General features: G+C 44.4%; 1 protein-coding gene and 2 non-coding genes across 3 annotated transcripts; 1 reads left to right on the top strand and 2 right to left on the bottom strand.

Moving 5' to 3' along the window:
- Window positions 1-4,458: 4,458 nt before the first annotated feature.
- trnal-caa (transfer RNA leucine (anticodon CAA)) lies at window positions 4,459-4,572 on the bottom strand. The gene is made up of 2 exons: window positions 4,535-4,572; window positions 4,459-4,504 (listed from the first exon to the last, which is right to left on the bottom strand). It is a non-coding gene; the product is annotated as a tRNA-Leu (tRNA).
- Window positions 4,573-12,779: 8,207 nt separating this feature from the next.
- Window positions 12,780-12,893, bottom strand: trnal-caa (transfer RNA leucine (anticodon CAA)). Its single transcript has 2 exons — window positions 12,856-12,893; window positions 12,780-12,825 (listed from the first exon to the last, which is right to left on the bottom strand). It is a non-coding gene; the product is annotated as a tRNA-Leu (tRNA).
- Window positions 12,894-13,393: 500 nt separating this feature from the next.
- Window positions 13,394-22,236, top strand: cox7b (cytochrome c oxidase subunit 7B). The gene is made up of 3 exons (XM_072505689.1): window positions 13,394-13,505; window positions 17,183-17,307; window positions 22,016-22,236. Exons 1-3 carry the CDS (start codon window positions 13,469-13,471, stop codon window positions 22,091-22,093), a joined length of 240 nt encoding a protein of 79 aa, XP_072361790.1. The 5' UTR covers window positions 13,394-13,468; the 3' UTR covers window positions 22,094-22,236.
- Window positions 22,237-23,615: the final 1,379 nt, after the last annotated feature.

Raw genomic sequence — 23,615 nt, forward strand, 5'->3', positions numbered from 1 at the left:
TTCCTCCCCAGGATGTGCAGGGCACGCCAGAAATTGTCCAGAGACTCACCAGGGGGTTGCTGTCTCGTGGACAGGAGGTGCCTAGCGTATAATTGGTTGACTGGCCAAACGTAATGTCCCTTCAGGAGCTCCATCGCTTCAGAATAAGTGGCCGCATCCCGGATGAGAGGAAAAATGTCAGGGCTCACCCGTGAATAAAGGACTTGGAGCTTCTGCGCGTCCGAGGGTTCCTCAGCGGATGTTTGGAGGTAGCTTTCGAAGCAGGCTAGCTAATGGTCAAAAGTGGACGTAGCGTTGGTTGCTTGAGGGCTCAGCTGCAGGCGATCAGGCTTGATGCGAAGATCCATCGTTTTAAAAATCTTTGCTCAATAAATTGATGCACTATCAATTACAAAGATGGGTGTGTCCAAGGCTGTTGGGGTAGTTGATAACGGTTTGATGGTTTCCTGCTCGAACTGAGCATGGAATGCATTTAGTTCATCGGGGAGTAGTGGAATAATCGAGGCTTTATTGAGCAAAGATGTTGTGCCTCCTGTAGCTGCCACCAGAATGGCTGCAGCACCGGCGAGCACACACATTTATACACCGCCTGCTGGGTGGAGCCAACAGGCAGGGATTTACCCATGTACACTATTATACGTGTCTTACCGTAATACATATAACACTGCTAGTGGTGACTACCACAGTAGGTATGGGTGTGTCCAAGGCTGTTGGGGTAGTTGATAACGGTTTGATGGTTTCCTGCTCGAACTGAGCATGGAATGCATTTAGTTCATCGGGGAGGAGTGCGCTGCTGCCGGAGATTCTACTCAGCTTTGTTTTGTAGCCTGTTATGTTGTTTAAGCCTTGCCACAACTGACGAGAGTCCGTGACGACTCTAGCTTAGTCTGGTATTGTCTCTTGTCATCCTTTTTTAAAATATAAATTCAGAGTACCCAATTATTTTTTTTTCCAATTAAAGGGCAATTTAGCGTGGCCAATCCAACTAACCTGCACATCTTTGGGTTGTGGGGGTGAAACCCACGCAGACATGGGGAGAATGTGCAAAGTCCACACAGACAGTGACCCAGGGCCGGGATTCGAACCCGGGTCCTCAGCGACGCAGTCCCAGTGCTAACCACTGCGCTACGTGCCGCCCCTCTCTTGTTTTTGATGGCTTTGTGGAGGTCGTACCTGGATTTCCTGTGGAGGTCAGGGTCACCTGACTTGAACACCTCAGATCTGGCCTCCAGTAGGGAGTGAATCTCCTGATTAAACTATGGTTTCCAGTTGGGGTATGTAAGCAGTCCCATCGATAATGGAGATGCAGACACAGAGCCAGGGACTAAATGAGGGGCTGTCAGCAACCATCCAGGGGGTGAATGTGGTAGTCTGTGTAGAGGCATTACGGTACCTGGTAATGCTGGAACACCATTGGTAGATATTGTATGTTTCCTATGGTCAAGCAGTATGGTAGCTCCTCCCTGCAAGGCGGGGTATAATAGCCCGTGCCATCCCAGCAGCCTTCTTTCTGTACCTGAGCTGCTGGGGTAAACATCTAGCTTATTAAAGCCTTCAGTTGGACTACAACCTCACTTTAGTGGTCATTGATCGTGCATCAGCCCCTAGTTACCACATTCCGGCACCTGCTCGGGTACACAGAGGGAGAATTCAGAATGTCCAGATTACCTAACAGCACATCATTCGGGACTTGTGGGAGGAAACCGGAGCACCCGGAGGAAACCCACTCAGCCACAGGGAGAACGTGCAGACTCCGCACAGACAGTGACCTAAGCTGGGAATCGAACCTGTAATCCTGGTGCTGTGAAGCAACAGTGCTAACCACTGTGCTATCATGCTGCGCCAAGTCTGCACCAACTCTTCAAAATACCAACCTACCCAGAACCAATCCCCCACCCTGTTTCTGCAACTCCACCCTAAGGAGCAATTTAGCATGGCCAAACCACCTAACCTGCACATATTTGGACTGGTCGAGATGAGAGTGGGCCTCCAGGACTGGCAGCGTCTGGTGGCGTGGGAGCCCCAGGAGTTTTCTCTGGTTGCACCCCCGTCCCACAGAGCAGCTCAAAGGCCATAGGGCATCCAGAGGGAGGAGGAGGTGATGAGACCCCCCAGCCCAGCCACGCCTCTAGGACCATGTCCTACCTCCTCTCCCTCAGCAGCCACAATGCCTGTTTACCGATTTTTAAAACCACAAGTGAAACCTGCTGTCAGTAATTCCTCCTGGAGGAGGCAGAGCACCGGGTAGCCCTGGGGAATACTGGGTCCTGCCCGTTAATGATATATCAACTGCGTTCACTGTATGTGCGGAATAGAATGCATTGACGCAGCTGTCGAGACTCTCCCAGAGCATGGCCATCCATCGGGCGCCCGGCGCCAGCCACGATTTTCAGCTCATTTGCCGTTTCGCAATTCCAACATCGCTGGACAGAGAATGCCACCCTATGTCTTTCTGAAGTCTGTTACTATCCTCCTCATTATTTAAAAAAAATATATTTTTATTCTCCTCCTTTTTCACATTTTCTCCCAAATTTGCACCCACCAACAATAAACAATAAGCAGTAACGAAAATAATGTCATTCCCCATATCAACAACAACAATCCCATCCTCTCACTAACCCCCAAACAACTGCCCGCTTGTTAACATAAACAAATATCAAAAAAGAATCAGGAATCACCCATAGTCCCCATTAACACATACAGTCCCCCTCCCCCCAACCAATGTTTGATGTTATCCAGTTCTTATAAGTGCATAATGAATAACGCCCATGAATTATAGAACCCCTCCATCCTTCCCCTCAGTTCAAACTTAACCTTCTCAAGAGTCAAGAATTCCAACAGGTTCCCCCGCCACGCCAGGGCACAGGGTGGAGAAGTTGCTCGCCAACCCATCAGGATCTACCTTTGGACGATCAACGAGGCGAAGGCTACAACAACTGCCTCTGCACCTGTTTCCAACCCTGGCTGGTCTGACACCCCGAATATGGCCTCCCGAGGGCCCGGGTCCAGTTTCACGTGCACCACTTTCGAGATTACCCTAAAAACCACCTTCGAGTATTCCTCCAGCTTTGGACAGGACCGAAACATATGAATGTGATTTGCTGCCCCCCCCCCCCCCCCCCGAATATAATCAAGAAGAGCAGTGGTCCCAATATCGACCTCTGTAGCACACCACTATATGCTTCTTCCAGTTTTATCATAGAATTTACAGTGCAGAAGGAGGCCATTCGGCCCATCGAGTCTGCACCGGCTCTTGGAAAGAGCACCGTACCCAAGGTCAACACCTCCACCCTATCCCCATAACCCACTAACCCCACCCAACACTAAGGGCAATTTTGGACACTAAGGGCAATTTATCATGGCCAATCCACCTAACCTGCACATCTTTGGACTGTGGGAGGAAACCAGAGCACCCGGAGGAAACCCACGCACACACGGGGAGAATGTGCAAACTCCACACGGACAGTGACCCAGAGCTGGGATTCAAACCTGGGACATCGGACCGTGCTGCCCTACAGTTATGTGATAATGCGTGGTATTTCATCAAGCACCTTTTGAAAGTCCATATATAAAACATCAACTGCACGATAAGCTCATTAACTCATTAACTCTTTTTATTTCATCAGAGAACTCAATCAAGCTGATCAATCATAAAATAAAAACAGAAAATACTTAGCAGGTCGGGCAGCATAAAGAGAGAAGATATTCTCTGTAGTAGGAGAAACTAGAACCCGAGAGCATAGCCTCAGACTAAAGGGACGATCCTTTAAAACAGAGATAAGGAGGAATTTCTTCAGCCAGAGGGTGGCGAATCTGTGGAATTCCTTGCCATAAAAGGCTGTGGAGGCCAAATCACTGAGTGACTTTAAGATAGTGAGAGATAGGTTCTTGATTAATAAGGGGATTGGGGGTTATGGGGAGAAGGCAGGAGAATGGGGATGAGAAAAATATCACCATGATTGAATGGTGGGGCACACTCGATGGGCCGAGTGGCCTAATTCTGCTCCTATGTCTTATGGTACAATTTGGCAAAATGGGGTGATAGTGGAACAAAAACAAAATATGGGTCCACAGAGGGGTAAATGGGAATCCAAAAGAGAAAATGCTGGAAAATCTCAGCAGGTCGGGCAGCATCTGGAGGAAGAGAAAAGAGCTAATGTCGCGAGTCCAGATGACCCTTTGTAAATGGGAATAGTTGAACCTTTACCAATAGTTGCTGTTGGTATAAAACAGGACAACAGCATCTTGCAATTGTTGAACTCAGCATTGAGTTTCAAAGACTGTGGAAGTGTCTCATCAATAGAAGTTCCTCCAGTTTACACTTCATTGGAATTGCTGAGAGGACCGTGGGGAGCGAGGTCAGCAGGATCGGGGCAGACACAGGTAAGCAGAAACTCAGAGTCACACTGGCAGACTTGAACGGAGGCAGAGTTGTAAATTGTTAATCCAAAAAGTTTGTGTCAGAAGTGGGATTCGAACCCACGCCTCCAGTTGGAGACCAGAAAACCCAGCTTACAGTGGAAGGACTTCACTCCTTGAGTCTGGCGCCTTAGACCACTCGGCCATCCTGACACCCGTTGGCATTCTGGTTCACCATGATATTGAAAGACTGCTATCTGCACTGTTATCTACAAATGTTTATATGTATGTGTTCCTCCTTCAAAAACAAATCATTTCTGAGATGCTCCATTAATCTAAAAGCTATGCTTGTTGCTGTTCAAAGGAGGAAACTTTGTGAGTGCTGCCGAGTCTGCTGACACCTATTGCTTTCTTTCAGTACTGCAAGAGGAAATACTATCCACGTTGTTCAAATTCGTCTTAAATCATGTGTTTTAGACAAATTTCTTTCAGTACGTGATAATATTTAATGGAATTAAATTTATCAGTTTTTAAATATAATTTATTGTTTAAACTTATTTAGATGTAATATATAATTATACAAATTACAGCACTGAAGGAGCTGTTCGACACAACTCTCTGGTGTCAGTGCGCTTTCCAACAGAAGCTGTGTCATCCCATTGTATTTCCCTATCCACATCTTCCTCATTCAATTCCCTTCTCATTAGTATTTTCCTCAGTTGTAAAAAAAGCAAGCCATGTTAAATGTGTGAAAAAAACATATTCCAACTTTCCACTTTTTCTTCTAATACTCCGAACTTTAGAACATAAGAACTAGGAGCAGGAGTAGGCCATCTGGCCCCTCGAGCCTGCTCCACCATTCGATAAGAACATGGCTGATCTTTTTGTGGACTCAGTTCTACTTACCCGCCCGCTCACCATAACCCTTAATTCCTTTACTATTAAAAAGCTATCTATCTTTGCCTTAAAAACATTCAATAAGGTAGGCTAAATTGCTTCACAGGGCAGGGAATTGCACAGATTAACAATGCTTTGGGTGAAGAGGTTCCTCCACAACTCAGTCCTAAATCTGCTCCCCCTCATTTTGAGACTATGCCCCCTAGTTCTAGTTTCACCCGCCAGTGGAAACAATCTCCCTGCTTCTACATTTTCTACTCGCTTCATAATTTTATATGTTTCTATTAGATCCCCCCTCATTCTTCGAAATTCCAATGAGTATAGTCCCAGCCTACTCAGTCTCGCCTCATAAGCCAATCCTCTCAACTCCAGATCAACCTAGTGAATCACCTATGCACCCCCTCCAGTGCCAGTACATCCTTTCTCAAGTAAGCAGACCAAAACTGTTCACAATACTTCAGCTGTGGCCTCATCAGCACCCTATACAGCTGCAACACAACCTCCCTGTTTTTAAATTAGCAATGAAAGACAAAATTCCATTTGGCTTCTGAATTACCTGCTGCATCTGCAAATCAATTTTTTGCGATTCATGCACAAAGATACCCATCTCCCTCTGCACAGCAACAAGCTGCAATTTTTTACCATTTAAATAATAGTCCATTTTGCTGTTATTCCTTCCAAAATGGATGACCCCACATTTACCAACATTGTACTCCCTCTGCCAGACCCTTGCCCATTCACTTAAACTATCTATATCCCTCTGCAGACTTTCAGTGTCCTCTGCAACACTTTGCTCTCCCACTCACCTTAGTGTCATCTGCAAACTTTGACACATTACACTTCATCCCCAACTCCAAATCATCTACGTAAATTGTAAACAATTGCGGTCCCAACACTGATCCCCGAGGCCCACCACTAGCAACTGATCACCAACCAGAAAAACACCCATTTATCCCACTCTTTGCTTTCTATTAGTGAACCAATCCTCTATCCATGCTTGTACATTACCCATAACACCGTGCGCCATTATCTTATGCAGCAGCCTTTTGTGTGGCACCTTGTCGAATGCCTTCTGGAAATCCAGATACATCACATCCACTGGTTCCCCATTGTCCACCGCGCTTGTAATGTCCTCAAAGAATTCCAATAAATTAGCTAAACATGATCTGCCTTTCATGAACTCATGCTGCGTCTGCCCAATGGGACAATTTCTATCCAGATGTCTCGATATTTCTTCCTTGATGATAGATTCAAGCATTTACCCCACTGCAGAAGTTAAGCTGACCAGCCTACAGTTACTCGCCTTTTGTCTACCTCCCTTTTTAAACAGTGGCGTCACATTTTCTGTTTTCCAATCTGCCGGAACCGCCCTAGAGTCCAGCAAATTTTGGTAAATTATCACAAGCGCATTTGCTATTTCCCTGCCATCTCTTTTAGTACCCTAGGGTGCATGTATGTATGTAATAAAAAGCAAATTACTGCGGATGCTCGAATCTGAAATGAAAGAGAAAATGCTGAAAAATCTCAGCAGGTCTGGCAGCATCTGTAAGGAGAGAAAAGAGCTAACGTTTCGAGTCTGATGACTCTTTGTCAAAGCTAACAGACAGAGAAAGTGGGAAATATTTATACTGTGGAGTGAGAATGAAAGATGAGTCATAGCCACAGAAACCCAGGGAAACCGGGTGCTAATCGCCACAGAAACCAAGGGGAAAGAGTGCTAATCGCAGTCCCCAGAGAGGACAAAAGATGTGAAAGGTCAAACAGCAGGGAAACTAACATCAGAGGATGAACAGTAGATGTGGGGGAGGGGAAGGGGGAAGCAAAGAGGAGAAAGGTGAAGGAAAGGTGGATAAGATTGGGGGGGGGGGAATTAAATATATATTAAGAAAGAAAGAAATGGTAAAAGACAGTTAAAATGAAATGAAAACAAATGGTCGAGGTGGGGTAGAGCTGATCATCTGAAGTTGTTGAATTTGATGTTCAGGCCGGAAGGCTGTAGTGTGCCTAACCGTAAGATGAGACGTTGTTCCTCCAGTTTACGTTGAGCTTCACTGGAACATTGCAGCAGGCCAAGAACAGACATGTGGGCATGGTAGCAGAGTCTTTTGTTAAAATAGCAAGCAACTGGAAGGTCGGGTTCCTGCGCACAGACCGAAGATGCTCAGCAAAGCGAACACCCAGTCTGCGTTTGGTCTCGCCGATATAGAGGAGACCACATTGGGAGCAGCGAATGCAGTGGACCAAATTGGAAGAGATGCAAGTGAAATGCTGCTTAACCTGGAATTAGTGTTTTGGGCCTGGGATGTTAAGCATGGAAGAGGCAAAGGGGCAGGTGTTACACCTTCTGCAATTGCATGGGAAGGTGCCATGGATGATGGGAGAGGTACTGGGTATGGTGGAGGTGTGGACTAGATTGTCTCGGAGGGAACGGTCCCTGCGGAATGCTGATAGAGGGAGTGAAGGGAAGATGTGTTTGGTGGTAGCATCACGCTGGAGTTGGTGAAAATGCCGGAGGATTACGGAGGCTGGTGGGATGAAATGTGAGAATGAGGGGGACTCTATCCTTGTTCTTGGAGGGAGTGGTGGGGGCGAGGGTAGTGGCACGGGAGATGGACCGCACACTGTTGAGGGCCTTGTCCACAACTGTAGGTGGGAAATCACGGTTGAGGAAGAAGGAACACATTTTCAAAGCACCATTTTGGAAAGTGGCATCATCAGAACAAATGCGACGGAGGTGAAGGAGTTGAGAGACAGGGATGGAGTCCTTACAGGGTGTAAGGTGACAAGAGCTGTAGTCCAGATAGCTGTGGGAGTCAGTGGGCTTGTATTGGATATTAGTGGATAGTCTATTGCCGGAAATGGAGACAGAGAGATCAAGGAAGGGAAGGGAAGGGTCTGAGATGGACCAGGTCAAAGTGACGGAGGGGTGGAAACTGGAAGCGAAGTTGATGAATTTTTCCAGGTCTGGGCGAGAGCATGACGTGGCACCAAAATATCAATGTATCGGTAAAGGAGTTGTGGGAGGGGGCCCCGATAGGCCTGGAACAAGGAATGTTCCACATACCCCTAAAAAGGCAAGCATAGCTAGGACCCATGCGGGTACCCATTGCTACACCTTTGATTTGGAGAGTGAGATGAGTTAACAGAGACGTTGTTGAGAGATAGAACGAGTTCAGCCAGGGGGAGGAGAGTGGTGGTGGATGAGAATTGTCTGGGCCTTTTTTCTAGAAAGAAGCGAAGTGTTCTCAGGCCATCCTGGTGTGGGATGGAGGTGTAGAGGGATTGCACATCCATGGTGAATAGAATGCGGTTAGGGCCCGCGAACAGGAAGCTGTCAATATGGCTCAGGGCATCAGAGGAATCCCGGATGTAGGTGCGGAGGGAATGGACCAGAGGAGTGAGGATGGAGTCAAGATAAGAGGAAATAAGTTCGATGGGGCAAGGGCATGCTGACACAATGGGCCTGCCGGGACAGTCCGCAGTTGTGGATTTTGGGAAGTAGGTAAAAGCGGGCTGTCCGGGGTTGGGAGACTATGAGGTTGGAAGCCGTAGGGCGAAGGCATCCGGAGGAAATGAGGTTGCTAACGGTGTTGGAGATAATGGCTTGATGTTCAGTGGTCTGGTCATGGTCCGGGGGGAGGTAAGAGGAAGTATCTGAGAGTTGGCACTCAGCCTCTGCGAGGTAGAGGTCAGTGCGCCAGACAACAACAGCACCCCCTTTGTCGGCAGGTTTGATGACAAAGTCGGGGTTAGACCTGACGGAGTGAAGAGCAGAAAGTTCGGAAGGAGAGAGGTTTGAATAGGTGAGGGAGGCAGAAAAATTAATACAGCCAATGTCCCGTCGACAGTTCTCAATGAAAAGATCAAGGGCAGGTAATTGTCCCTGCGGGGGGGTCCACTTGGAAGCAGAATGTTGGAGGCACATGAAAGGATCAGTGGAACGGGGGGAGGATTCTTGCCCAAAGAAGTGGGCACGGAGACGAAGGCGACGAAAGAAAAGTTCAACATCATGCCGAGCACGGAATTCATTGAGGTGGGGACGTAAGAGTACAAAGCTGAGTCCTTTGCTGAGAACAACACGCTCAGCCACAGAGAGGGGAAGGTCGGAGGGTATGGTGAACACACGGAAGGGCTGGGGCTGGGAGAAATGGGATACGAGTTATTGGGACTGGTGGAGGGCCTGGGATGGGCAGTTGTGTTGATACTGGGAGAAATAGGGTATGAGGGTTTGGGACTGGTGGAGGGCCTAGGATGGGTTGTGGTATTGATACTGGGAGAAATGGGGTACGAGGGATTGGGACTGGTGGAGGGCCTAGGATGGGCTGTGGTGTTGATATTGGGAGAAATGGGGTACGAGGGATTGGGACTGGTGGAGGGCCTAGGATGGGCTGTGGTGTTGATGAGTTGTTGAAGCTTGCGTTCCTTAACATCTGTAAGTAACAGGAAAAGATTCTTGTTAAGGCATCGAATGATGCGAAGGATGAAATGAAACTGGGGCAGGGACAGCTTTGAGAGAGAGTAAGACGGTGCTGCTGGAGAGAGATGTTGAGTGTCTTCATGTGGCAGCGCATGGCACTGAGTGTGGCTTTCAGGATGCGGCGAGAGCAGCAGTTGGAAGAATGTTGTACATCCTGGAGGTACCTGTAATCCTGGAGGTTACATTCAGGGTGGAATTTGAGTTGAAATCCCCGTGGGGTAAGTCGGAGATGAAGACAGTCACTGAGGAAGGATATATGGCTTTGGAAGTGAGTCTTGGTAAATACCTTGTCCAACACTAAGAGAGAAATGGAAAGCAGTGAAGTTGGATAGTGGGGGAGGGACTTATGGAGCAGTACTTCTTCAGGGTACTTCAGGGTAGGCATTCCTGGAAGAGAGGTGGCAGTGAATTAAACACTGGATAAAAGCAAATTACTGCGGATGCTGGAATCTGAAACGAAAGAGAAAATGCTGGAAAATCCCACCTACAGTTGTGGACAGGTCCCTCAACAGTGTGCGGTCCATCTCCTGCGCCACTACCCTCACCCCCTCCACTCCCTCCCAGAACAAGGATGGAGTCCCCCTCGTTCTCACATTTCATCCCACCAGCCTCCGAATATCCTCCGCCATTTTCGCCAACTCCAGGTGATGCTACCACCAAACACATCTTCCCTTAACTCCCTCTATCAGCATTCCGCAGAGACCATTCCCTCTGAGACAATCTAGTCCACGCCTCCAGCATACCCAGTACCTCTCCCATCATCCATGGCACCTTCCCATGCAATTGCAGAAGGTGTAACACCTGCCCCTTTACCTCTTCCATGCTTAACATACCAGGCCCAAAAAACTCATTCCAGGTTAAGCAGCATTTCACTTGCATCTCTTCCAATTTGGTCTACTGTATTCGCTGCTCCCAATGTGATCTCTTCTATATTGGAGAGACCAAACGCAGACTGGATGATCGCTCTGCTGAGCATCTTCGGTCTGTGCGCAGGAACCCGACCTTCCTGTTGCTTGCCATTTTAACAAAAGACTCTGCTACCATGCCCACATGTCTGTTCTTGGCCTGCTGCAATGTTCCAGTGAAGCTCAACGCAAACTGGAGGAACAACATCTCATCTTCCGGTTAGGCACGCTACAGCCTTCGGCCTGAACATCAAATTCAACAACTTCAGATGATCAGCTCTACCCCACCTCGACCATTTGTTTTCATTTCATTTTAACTGTCTTTTACCATTTCTTTCTTTCTTAATATATATTTAATTTCCCCCCCCCCAATCTTATCCACCTTTCCTTCACCTTTCTTCTCTTTACTTCCCCCTTCACCTCCCCCCACATCTACAGTTCATCCTCTGATGTTAGTTTCCCTGCTGTTTGACCTTTCACATCTTTTGTTCTCTCTGGGGACTGTTTACCCTTGGTTTCTGTGGCGATTAGCACCCGGTTTCCCTGGGTTTCTGTGGCTATGGCTCATCTTTCATTCTCACTCCACAGTTTAAATATTTCCCACTTTCTCTGTCTGTTAGCTTTGACAAAGAGTCATTGGACTCGAAACGTTAGCTCTTTTCTCTCCCTACAGATGCTGCCAGACCTGCTGAGATTTTCCAGCATTTTCTCTTTCGTGCATGTATGTATGTATTGCGTCCACTATGTATGTACTGTGTACACTCCTTGGCCGCAGAAAAATACTTTTCACTGTACTTCGGTACATGTGACAATAAATCAAATCAAATCATTCCATCAGGACTGTCTACCTTTAGCCACATGAGCTTGCCCAACACTACCTCCTTAGTGATAATGATCGTTTCTAGGTCCTCACCTGCCATAGCCTCCTTGCCATCAATTATCGGCATGTAATTTGTGTCTTCCACTGTAAAGACCGACACAAAATACCTGTTCAATGCCTTGGCCATTTCCTCATTTCCCATTATTAAATCCCCTTTCTCATCCTCTAAAGGACTCTTTTACGTTTTACATATTTGCTATCTGTTTTTATATTCTGAGCTAGTTTACTCTGATAATCTATCTTACTTTTCTTTATAGCTTTTTTCTTGGCTTTCAGTTGACCTTTAAAGATTTCCCAATCCTCTAGTTTCCCATTAACCTTTGCCACTTTTAGCCTCACTTTATCCTCATGTGTTACCAATTTTATTGCCAATTTGCATATCAGTGGGAAAACCTTTTTTATTATTAATTACTCTCTCGAAACATTTTATAAATTTGAAATCTCAACCGAAACTCCCTTACTGTCTATGTTTCAATGAATCAAGCTTTGTTTTTGCCCTTTCTATTGCGAGGTGCCCAGACCAGTATAAAATAATCCAGCTATAATGTTTCACATACACAACATTCAATGTCATTTTATTGCTTTGTCTTCAATTGCCCTATATATAAACCTGGAAGTTTCCTTGTTTTATCTTTTCAAACTTCTGTACCTGATTTTAAAGGTATGAGTATTTGCATTCCCAAGTGTCTCCTCCATTCGCTTAACATTATAATTTAAAGCAAACTTCCTTACATTGCTTTACTGAGCTGGTTCTTTGTAAGTGAAACTAGCTGCTCAACTCAGCAAATTCGGTTAAGGATAGCCTTAAAACACTTAATAATAATAATCTTTATTATTGTCACAAGTAGGTTTACATGAACATTGCAATGATGTAACTGTGAAAATATCCTAGTGGCCACACTCTGGCGCCTGCTCGGGTACACTGACGGAGCATACATAGAATATATATATATAGACCATATATAGAATATCTATGGTGCAGAAGGAGGCCATTTGGTCCAATGAGTTTGCACCGACCCTCTGAAAGAGCACCCTACCTCGGTCCACTCTCCTGCCTTATCCCTGTAACCCCACCTAACTGCACATTTTTGGACACTAAAGTGAAATGTTAGCATGGCCAATCCACCTCACCTGCACAACTTTATAATATGTTTTTGAAAATATTAATTGTGTGTTGCTTATTTTTGTAAAAAATGTGATGTAGGTACGTATTTTTAAAATAAATGTAATTTAGGTGCAGTGGAAATTTATTAAAAATATGTGTCAGAAGTGGGATTCGAACCCACGCCTCCAGTTGGAGACCAGAATGCCCAGCTTATCGCGGAAGGACTTTACTCCTTGAGTCTGGCGCCTTAGACCACTCGGCCATCCTGACACCCATAGTTTAAGCGGCGCCATATGGCTTGATAAACTGACGAAGTAGTTAGTGTCACCGAGCATTTCGTCCATTTGTTTTGCGTTCTTTTTTTATATCTGGAATTGTTCTTTCCTGCTGGTCGCAGTCGTCTGTCCATCAATTAAAACAGACTGCGGATGCACCTTCACTTTTAATTCAAAATCAAGCACATCAAACGGACCTCTTGAATACCGACATTTGATATCAATCTTATTGGGGGTATCCCGCTGTAATTTGGAAAATGTGCTGGGGGCAGAAAATGTTAAACATTTTGAGGGGGCAAATATGCCGCTTTGGAGTTCTGGGATCTGTAGTTTTGCCCGTTGGAGATGTGAATGCCTGGCTCTTTATTTTTCCCCCCACTAAAATTCTATGGATGTAATGTTCCGCGTTATTGTATTGCAATCTTTTTAAAAATAAAAAAACCGTGATTAGAAAAAGTAATACATTTTCCCGACAAAACCGCCAACGTTAAAAGGCGGGCGGTTAGCGCATGCGCGGTGCTGGCGGGCGCCATTTTGTTTTGCTGAAGGGTAAACGGGCGCACGGCAGAGATGGTGCCTTTGACCAAGAACCTGCTCTCCCTGTCCGGTAAATGTCTGCTTGCTGCGGTAGGAGGGGGGTTTCGGGGCCAACTTCTCGTCAGGCGTTAGCTGTTGCGTACTTTGTAAGGGTTTTCTGTAACGGCCGGACCTTTTAAACGAGCCATCGCCAGCAATCGAGAACGAGGAAGCACGAGAGGGGAAGATATGGCCCTCTGATTAAAACAACTTTTGACAGGGAGGAAATACATCTGTATTACAGAATCGGTATTCTGGAAACATAAAATACTGGGCAATCAGCAGGTCTGACAGCATCTGTGGAGAGAAAAGGGAGCTAACGTTTTGAGTCTGGATGACTCTTTGTCAAAGCTGCATAAAGTCACCCAGGCTCGAAACGCTAGCTCCCTTTTCTCCACAGAAGCTGTCATACCTGCTAAAACCAGGATAGGCCCATTTACTATCATTACTGTAACTGAGTTGCAGTGTTATTTATTAGAGTCTTAAACGTGAAACTTTGTTTCCGTCTTCACAGATGCTGCCTGATATGCTTTAGCCCAAAACAATTGAGTTATCTTTAAAATGGGATTTTAAATGTTTTATTATGAAGCCAATGTCATGTATTGTGTAATTTTAAAGATTATTTTGTTTGTTTATTCTTATTGGACAGGACCGATTGCAATTATCTGCATATAATGTAATGGTATCAACTTTTATTCTTTCATGGGATGTAGACATTGCTGGCAACGTCGGCATTTGTGGACCATCCTTAATTGCCTTTGAGAAGGTGCTGCTTTCATGAATCACTGCAATCCATGTGGTGCAGGCATACCTGCAGTGCTGTTGGGAAAGGGTTTCTTGATTTGATCCAGTGACTGAAGGAAGGGCAATATAGTTCCAACTCAGGAAGGTGTGAGGCTTGCAAGGGGACATTTAGATGGTGGTATTCCCATGCATCTGCTGCCCTTGTCCTGCTAGGTGAAAGTCATTCCTTTGGAAGGTGCTGTTGAAGGAGTCTTGGTGATTTGCTGCAGTGCACCTTGTCTGTGATACCACTGCATAATGGTGGATGTGATGTCTAAATCAAGTGAGCTGCTTTGTCATGGATTGTGTCGAGCTTAGTGTTGTTGGAGCTGCACTCATCCAAGCAAGTGGAGGGTATTCCATCAAACTTCTGACTTGTGCCTTGTAGATGGTGGACAGGCTTTGAGCCAGGAAGTTAGTTACTTGCCACAGAATTCCCAGCCTCTGGCCTGCTCTTGTCGCCACAGTATTTATACAGCTAGTCCAGTTAAGTTTCTGATCAATGGTGACCCCCAGGATGATGGTAGGGGAGGATTCAGAGGTGGTAAAGCCTTTGAATGTCAAGGAGAGATTGTTAAATATTCTCATGTTGCAGATGGTAATCGCTTGGCACTTGTGTGGTGCTATTTTACTTTACTCGTCCAACCCAAACCGGATTATTGTCCAAGCCTTGTATATGGACAGTGACTGCATCAAGACCATCCTGAGGTACTGGTGCCCTGGGACTAATTGGCATCCAACAGCCATCTTCCTTTGTGCTAGGTATGGCTCCAACTAGTGGTGGGTTTTTCTCCCTGATCCCCATTGATTTCAGTTCTGTCAGGATTCCTTTACGCCAAACTTTGTCGAACACTGCCTTGATGTCAAGGGCAGTCTTACGGACCCCATCTCTTGAATTCAGATCTTTTATCCATGTTTGAACCAAGGCTGCATTGAGGTCAGGAACCGAATGACTCAATTATTACTGAGCTGGTTGTTGCTATGTAAATGCCACTTTGTAACATTGTCAACAATACCTTCCATCACATTGTTAATAATTGAGAGGAGACTGATAGAGCGGTGATTGGACAGATTGGATTTGTCATGCTCTTTGTGGACCGGACATACCTGGGCAATTTTCCACATTGCTGGGTACATTCCAGTGTAAACACTGTAAGTAGGACTTCTTACTGTGCTCACCCCAGTCCAACGCTGGCATCTCCACAAGGGGGTAAACATTGCCAGTGTTATAGATGTACTGCTTTGCTAGCAGTGGGGATAGTTCTGGAGCATAAGTTGTGAAACTTATTGATGGGATGATGTCAGGCGGGTATATAGCCTTGGCAGTAGTCAGTGCTTTCAGGTGGAGTGAATCCAATTGGTTGAAGACTGGTATCTGTGTTGCAGGGAACCTTGGGAGGAAACTGATGGATCATCCACTTAACATTGGATAAAGTAAATTACTGTGGATGCCGGAATCTGAAATCAAAAGAGAAAATGCTGGAAAATCTCAGCAGGTCTGGCAGCATCTGAGGAGATAAAAGAGCTAATGTTTTGGATCCAGATGACCCTTTGTCAAAGCTGAAAGGCATAGAAAGTGGGAGATATTTATACTGTAGGGTGAGTGAAAGATGAGTCATAGCCACAGAAACCAAGGGGAAAGAATGCCATTAGGCAGTCCCCAGAGAGAATAAAAGGTGTGAAAGACCAAACAGCAGAGAAACTAAAATCCGAGGGTAAGCTGTGACTTGGCACTTCTGCTTAAAGCTTGTTACAAATGCTTAAACCTTGTCTTTGCATTGATGTGCTCGGCGCCTCCATCATTGAGGATGGGGATATTGTTGGAGCAGACTCTCCTGTTTAATTGTCCTTCACCATTTACAGCTGTATGTGGTAGGGCTGCAGAGCTTTGATCTGATCAACCAATTGATCTGATCTCCAAGCTCTTGTCACTCACAAGTTGCTTCCCCTGTTTGGCATGCAAGTTGTCCTGCGTTGTAGCTTCACCAGGTTGACACCTAATTTTTTGGAATGTCTGTGTTGCTCGTAGCATGCCCTCCTACACTCTTCTTTGAACCAGGTATGATCCCCTGGCTTGATGGTAATGGGAGAATGAGGAATATGATGAGATTCGAGATTGTGGTTGAATACAATTCTGCTGCTGATGACCCACTGTGCCTCATGGATGCCCTGTTTTGAGCTGCTAGATCTGTTCTGAATCTATCCCATTTGGCACGGTGGTATTACCAACACAACACAATGTGGGGTTTGTCCAATTGTATTGATTTGCTAATGGCAGTATGTTATGCCTTACATTTTATTTTACTGATAATTTGTAATCACTTTGTGTTTCTGTGGTCAGACAATGAGCTGACTACTCTTGAATAACTTTTGCAGGACTCAGCACTTGTAAAAAATGAAGCCAAACTGGATTTAAATTTGTTTTCTATATTATTCTGCCATTGGCAGAATGACTAACTGTATAGAATTACCAATACTGACCATAAAGATACATAAAACTGAATGTAGTTGGTATTTTGTACACTGGACAATTTGCAATTGTGCTTTTATGCAGTGTGTCATCCTACTTGCCATAGGACTGTTGCAGCTCTGTGAACCTGAGACAACATGGCTGGTGATTTGAAAAGTATCATGTCGAATTTTCTATTCATTTCTATTTGGAGCGATCAAGGACTTCTGTTAGGTGCCTCTTTAGCTATTAGGTGCCTCTTTAGCAGTTGTAATAGAATAGATTGGTAATTTATTCCGAATTCTGCCAGCAGTGCTGTTGAACATCGATTCAAGCAATGGATATATCTCCCAATTTGTATGAATGTTCTCACTGGCTGCAGGGTTCACAGTGAGGTCTCTGGATAAGCTTGGAAGTTGTGCATCATTGCAGTAAAAAGAATTTCTGATTTTCATTGTTAATCTTTTACATTTTAGGTCGGAGCATTCGCCGAATTGCAACAAGACAAACTCATCATAAAACTAGTCCTGACTTTCATGACAAGTATGGAAATGCTATCCTTTTGGGAGGATTAACATTCTGTATTGGAGTCTGGAGTTATGTAAGTTTCTTCAAATGCAATGCCAACCTTTATTTGCTCTTTCTGCATTTTCAAAATCAACTCCCTTGATCAGACACCTGAGTCAAGAATGGTCTCCAAGGCCTTTGCCACTCCTGTGAGCTGGTGACCCGCCTGGTGCTACTTTGCAGCAAGTCAGCAGCATGGGGATTGTATCTGTGTCCCTGGCATCTATAGCAGTAAGATGGTTTTTATTCAACCTGCCGCATTTTATGGTGTGGCTTGTGTCATGTGAGAGTACCTTTAAGAAATGGGTGTTTATCAGTGATGTCAGAGTGGGGTGGAGCTGGGCTGTCTGTCAGCTTTTTACTTTCGTTTTAGGCTGTTTGCTGCAGGGTGTGTTTTAGTTTCATTTTCAGTGTTGGAGCTGAAGCCAGACACAGCAGGTGTACTGTTGATCTCTCTGCTATGAAAAAACTATCTCTTGATCATTTGGTGAATTTGGAATTAAAAATGTTTTCAGCAGTAAATGTAAACCTGATGTGCTTCTACTAAAAGGTGTTTATTGGTGTTGTTTGGGAAGTTATTAAGGATTACTTAGTGTTGTATTCTTTGCGGGTTGTATTTGACTTGATGGTTGCTAAGATGTTCACTATGTTTTAAAACGGTTAACTTGAGTTCATAGAATAAACATAGTTTTGCTTTAAAAAAAAATACTTTTCCATTTCTGCTGTACCACACCTGTAGAGTGGGCCGTGTGCACCCCATACCACAATCTATTAAAAGCTCCCATACCACAATCTATTAAAAGGTCCCATACCACAATCTATTAAAAGGTGAACTCCATGATATACTTTGGGGTTCTCAAAATGCTGGCCCATAACACTTGATCATCTGACTTATCCTTTCAATGTTAATTTTAACAATTTTCTAAATGTAACTTATACTGATTATTTTCTTAAGTAGAGAAACATTGCAGGGCACCTGCATGACTTATACAACATCTCTTGCAGGTGTCTTCAAATCTTGTCCTTGCCCTCCTTGCTAAAACTGAGCTGGAAAAGTCCAGCCTGCAAACTAGATTAAGTTGCAGAAGTCTGATCTGTTAGCATCACAGCAATTTTAAGTTAAGATTCTGAATTGATATGCAGCAGTAACTCCCAAAAAGAAATTTGGTTTTGACGTTCAACTAATTCATAATCAGTCTGTTGGAGGACTTGTAAGAACAGGATCAGGGCACTCAGCATCTTGAGCTTGATCTCTCATTCCGATAGATCATGGTTGAGCTGCATTAGATCTGTATTCTTTGATGCCTTTGTCTACAAAAATCTTTTTAATCTTTAAAACTTTCGATTGAAATAGTCTCAGCTTTTTTTGGTCAGGAGTTCCAGATTTCCTCTACCCTTTGTTTAAAGTTCTTCCTAACATTGTTACAATCCCAACTGATACTGCTGGACAAGTAGATCCCAGGGTGGAACCCGTTTGACATGTGGAAGGCAGCTACTGAACAGTCACATAAGTCAGCTTTTAACAAAAGAATGAAACATTGTTTAAACCAGCAAAGATTGACTATTTTAAATATTCCTTCACCCAAAATATACGTTTGTACACAAATTGCAAAATCTATCTATAGGTCAGACACCACAGTGACAGATGGCACCCAAAATAACATGAATTTTGCCCCCCCCCCCCCCCCATTCTGAAAGCCTAGTCTCGTTGGTTCTCTGCCTTTCACAAGAGGGTTTCCAATTTCCACTCTAAGAACTCTCCTTGCAAATTTAAAATAATGCTTTCTCTTGGATGTCTTCACCAAGGATCCATTTCCAAGATTTTGGCCTCTCCTTCTGGCATTCCTCTGCCTTGGAGCATCCTTTCCACACAATCTGTCAGATACCCAATTGTGCCAACAGAATATGGGTCATATTAAGGTGTCTACAACCTTTGGATCTCATTGGATCTCTGGCTTCCTGCAAGCCTTCATCCCCAGGACTGCACCTTGCAGCCCTCTTTTTAACATGGAGCCTCTCTCTTCATGTAACCTTACTGCAGAACATTTCCCCCCAGATTACTGTTCTTTTGTTCCTTGATTTCAGTCTTCCTGAAACTTCTGTCCTGTTCCCTGGTTTATGGGACCTTTCCATTCTTTAGTTTGGGATCTGCTCTCTGCAGTCTCTCCTACTCTCTAACTCCTAGGTTACATTCTATCAACTGAGGCAAACTGCTTTCTGTTCCCTGTGGCTCCTCTATTACTCGGCAACAACCCAGTTTTTTTTTTAACACCGTGTTTGCTTTGGCAGGCATCTAACCCAGATGTACAGAGCTTACAGGGAACTTGTATAAAAAATTTTTAACGTTTAAAAAAAAAAAAAAAATCTCCTTTTTCACATTTTCATCAAATATACACCCACCAACAGATACTCAACAATAACGAATACAATGGCAATCCCCTGGCCAACACTCCCCTTATCCTAGCCACCCCCCCCCCCCCAAACAACCCCCAACATTTTAAATACAAATACAGAACAAAAGAGAAAATGAATCCAGAATCCACAATCATCCCGTACATAATCGCCAATAACCTATGCATTCCAACCCCCCCCCTTCCCAATGTTCGATGTCCTCCAATTCTTGAAGTGCTTGATAGGGCAGCACGGTAGCATAGTGGTTAGCACTGTGGCTTCAGAGCACCAGGGTCCCAGGTTCGATTCCCTGCTGGCTCACTGTCTGTGTGGAGTCTGCATGTTCTCTCCGTGTCTGCATTTAGTTCCCTCATCTAAAACATTAATGTATACTGATCCATGCGATACTTCACTGGTCACTGCCTGCCATTCAAGGGAAAATAATCCGTTTATTGGTGATCTTTCTGTCTGCCAGCCAGTTTTCTACCATCTCAATACACTACTCCCAATTCCATGTGCTTTAATTTTACATGCTAATTTCTTACGTGGAATTTTGTCAAAAGCTTTTTAAAGTTCAAATAAGCCACATCCTTTTGGCTCCACCTCATCAACACTATTCGTTACATCCTCAAAGAATTCCAGTGGATTTGTCAAGCATGATTTCCCTTTCTTAAATCCATACTGACTGTCCGATTCTGCAATGGTTTTCCAAGTGCTCTGCTATAAAACAATGGACACTAGAATTTTCCCCACTACTGATGTCAGGCAGACTGGTCTATAATTCCCTGTTTTCACGCTTCTCATTTTTAGTAGGGTTACGTTAGCTGCCCTCCAATATGTACAGTACGAAGTCTTACAACACCAGGTTAAAGTCCCAACAGGTTTGTTTCGATGTCACTAGCTTTCGGAGCGCTGCTCCTTCCTCAGGTGAACGAAGAGGTCTGTTCCAGAAACACATATAGAGACAAATTCAAAGATGCCAAACAATGCTAGGAATGCGAGCATTAGCAGGTGATTAAATCTTTACAGATCCAGAGATGGGGTAACCCCAGGTTAAAGAGGTGTGAATTGTCTCAAGCCAGGACAGTTGGTAGGATTTCGCAGGCCAGATGGTGGGGGATGAATGTAATGTGACATGAATCCCAGGTCCCGGTTGAGGCCGCACTCATGTGTGCGGAACTTGGCTATAAGTTTCTGCTCGGCGATTCTGCGTTGTCGCGGGTCCTGAAGGCCGCCTTGGAGAACGCTTACCCGGAGATCAGAGGCTGAATGCCCTTGACTGCTGAAGTGTTCCCCGACTGGAAGGGAACATTCCTGCCTGGTGACACCATCACCAGGCAGGAATGTTCCCTTCCAGTCGGGGAACACTTCAGCAGTCAAGGGCATTCAGCCTCTGATCTCCGGGTAAGCGTTCTCCAAGGCGGCCTTCAGGACCCGCGACAACGCAGAATCGCCGAGCAGAAACCTATTTATTGGCCTTCAATCCCATCAATTTCCCCAACACCATTTCCCTGCTAATACTGATTTCTTTCAGTTCTTCCCCATCTCTAAATTCTGTTTACCCCAACATTTCTGTTATGTAATTTGTGTGTTCCTTTGTGAAGACAGAACCAGTATGTATTCTGTTGGTCAGCCATTGGACCTCTTTTTAGTTTAATTCTAAACTGTACCTAATCCTCGGGTCTCTTTTTTTTGTTCAGTTTGTATGTCTCTTCCTTGGATCTAATAGTATCTCTAATTTCCTTTGTAAACCATGGTTTGGCTACCTTTCACATTTTGCTTTTGTGCCAGACAGGAATAAACAATTGTTACTCTTGAATGTTTGCCATTGCCTATCCCCTGTCATCCCTTGTTTCAAAAATTTAAGAGAACCCAATTAAGGGGCAATTTAGTGTGGCCAATCTACCTAACGTGCACATCTTTGGGTTGTGTGAGTTGTCGCAGACACTGGGAGAATGTGTAAACTCCACACAGACCGTGACCCGGGGCTGGGATCGAACCCAGGTCCTCAGTGCCTTAGGCAGCAATGCTAACCACTGCGCCACTGTCGCCCTTCTAATCATTCTTGGGATGCTTTCTTGACCTTTAAAATAAACACTTTTGGCTGAATGGGGCCAAATTGCAAAAGCCATTAATTTACGGTAATTATTTGGGTGAATTTTTCAATTTTAGCCGTGGAGTTTGTGGACATTCGGCAACTTAAATTCAGTTTCCCTTCTGGAGTCCTCAAATAAAATTCTGTTGCTTCAAACATTGTAAAAATTGAATAGCAAATTCTTGGCCTGATTTATTAGGCAACATGTTGTAATTTATCTTCTGGTTCTTATAATATCTTTTCTATTTGCATGTAGGTTGCCACACAGACTGGGATCACATGGAACCTTTCTCCTGTTGGCAAAATCACCCCTCAAACATGGAGGGAAGACTAGACGAACGGACCAAGTGTTTGCAAGAAATTGAGTACAGATGTGCTGCAATGCAAATTTGCTTCTAGTCTCATGGCGTCTACTGTACTGATTTACCTCTGTATATTGGGTTTCATCGTAAATCAATAAATTATATAAACTTTTAAGTTGTTTTCTTTGTGGGGGTGAGAGGGTGAACAATATTTTTGGGAAGATCTGATGGATGAGATTTGTTGATCAATGAATGTATAAATTTAACAGCTTACATTTCAATCGTACTGTCCATTTGCAAGTACCTTGCAGGTTGTTGGGAACATACATTTTGGTTCATTTTCCTTCAATTTATGGTTCGGGTGGGGTGCCCTAAGGTTCAATTTAGCAGACTTTTAAAATTAAGGTGGTGTTATGGCTGAGGAATATAGGCAAGGAGCAGAGGAAGTGGGGAACCAGGAGTAAATTTATATTGAAGATTGCAGAGGGAGGTTAAGGGTATGGAAGTATTTGAAAACCCTGATGAGGATCCCAGACCAGACCTACGAGTGGCTAGAATACTGGACCAAAACCCCAAATTTAAGTTTATTTATAAGACTGTATGGAAAGAAGTGATTGCATGATATAGGGCTTGGGTATTTTTGAAACAAAATTATGGATACAATATTAAACTTTTTAACTTGACACCTGAAAAGAACAGCTTACAATTACCCCTTAGCCACTCCTCAATTTCCCATTAAACAACAAGGAAAGAAACATGCAGCTCTCAATCTATCTCCCAAATCAGCATGGCAGAGTAATACCTGAATCACAGAACAGATTTGGACTCCTGTTAGAACCCTTCAGATTCTGCCATAATATCTTTAAAGAGCTGGTGTGTTTCAGTTTTTCCTTGTCACCAGACAAGACTGCTCTGCTTTACGTAATCGTTCTTTTATAACTATCTTACTGTAAGAGAATTATGGACTCGGCGTCGGGCAGATCAGAATTCAACTCCTTTCTCCAAAAATAGTCTCTAAAGCTTTTCAAAATATCTCTCGGCATTACTTGGCTCCACCCAGCAATGACCTCAGCTGAAACACAAATTCTCTGCAGGCTGCACATTAACTCTTCCAGGGACTTTCCCAGTCAAACCATAGTCCAGACTGAAAAACACATTCCTTTGTCAATTTCACTTTCTGGTTGCTGGCTGCTAAAAGTACCCAGGCCCTGCAAACACTCTAACCCAGGCTTTTAATTCTTAAATTTCCCAATACTTAGAATCCAATATTCCTAAAGTCTTCCAGTTGTCACAGTTAGCTGGAAGTCATTGAACTTGTGAATATGGGCTATACACCTTAAATAGATAGTAATTTGTAATTATAGGGGAACATAGAATTATAAAATGTTGCAGCAGTACAGAAGGAGGTCATCTGGCTCTGTGCTTGTGTCAGCTCTGTAGAATTACTCAGTGCAATTTCCCTACTCTTCATCGCCCTCCAATTTTTTTCACTTTCAAATATTTATCAAATTTCATTTATTGAATGTCTCTGCTCTTTCGGGAGGTGCATTCTAG

The sequence above is a fragment of the Scyliorhinus torazame genome, chromosome 5, assembly GCF_047496885.1.
Source record: "Scyliorhinus torazame isolate Kashiwa2021f chromosome 5, sScyTor2.1, whole genome shotgun sequence".
In the NCBI taxonomy this organism is placed as follows: Eukaryota; Metazoa; Chordata; class Chondrichthyes; order Carcharhiniformes; family Scyliorhinidae; genus Scyliorhinus; species Scyliorhinus torazame.

Coding starts and splice junctions, on each gene's coding strand:
- cox7b (XM_072505689.1), top strand. CDS start 13,469: ATGGTGCCTTTGACCAAGAACCTGCTCTCCCTGTCCG. Junction 13,506..17,182: donor GAACCTGCTCTCCCTGTCCG/GTAAATGTCTGC, acceptor TTTACATTTTAG/GTCGGAGCATTCGCCGAATT. Junction 17,308..22,015: donor GTATTGGAGTCTGGAGTTAT/GTAAGTTTCTTC, acceptor ATTTGCATGTAG/GTTGCCACACAGACTGGGAT.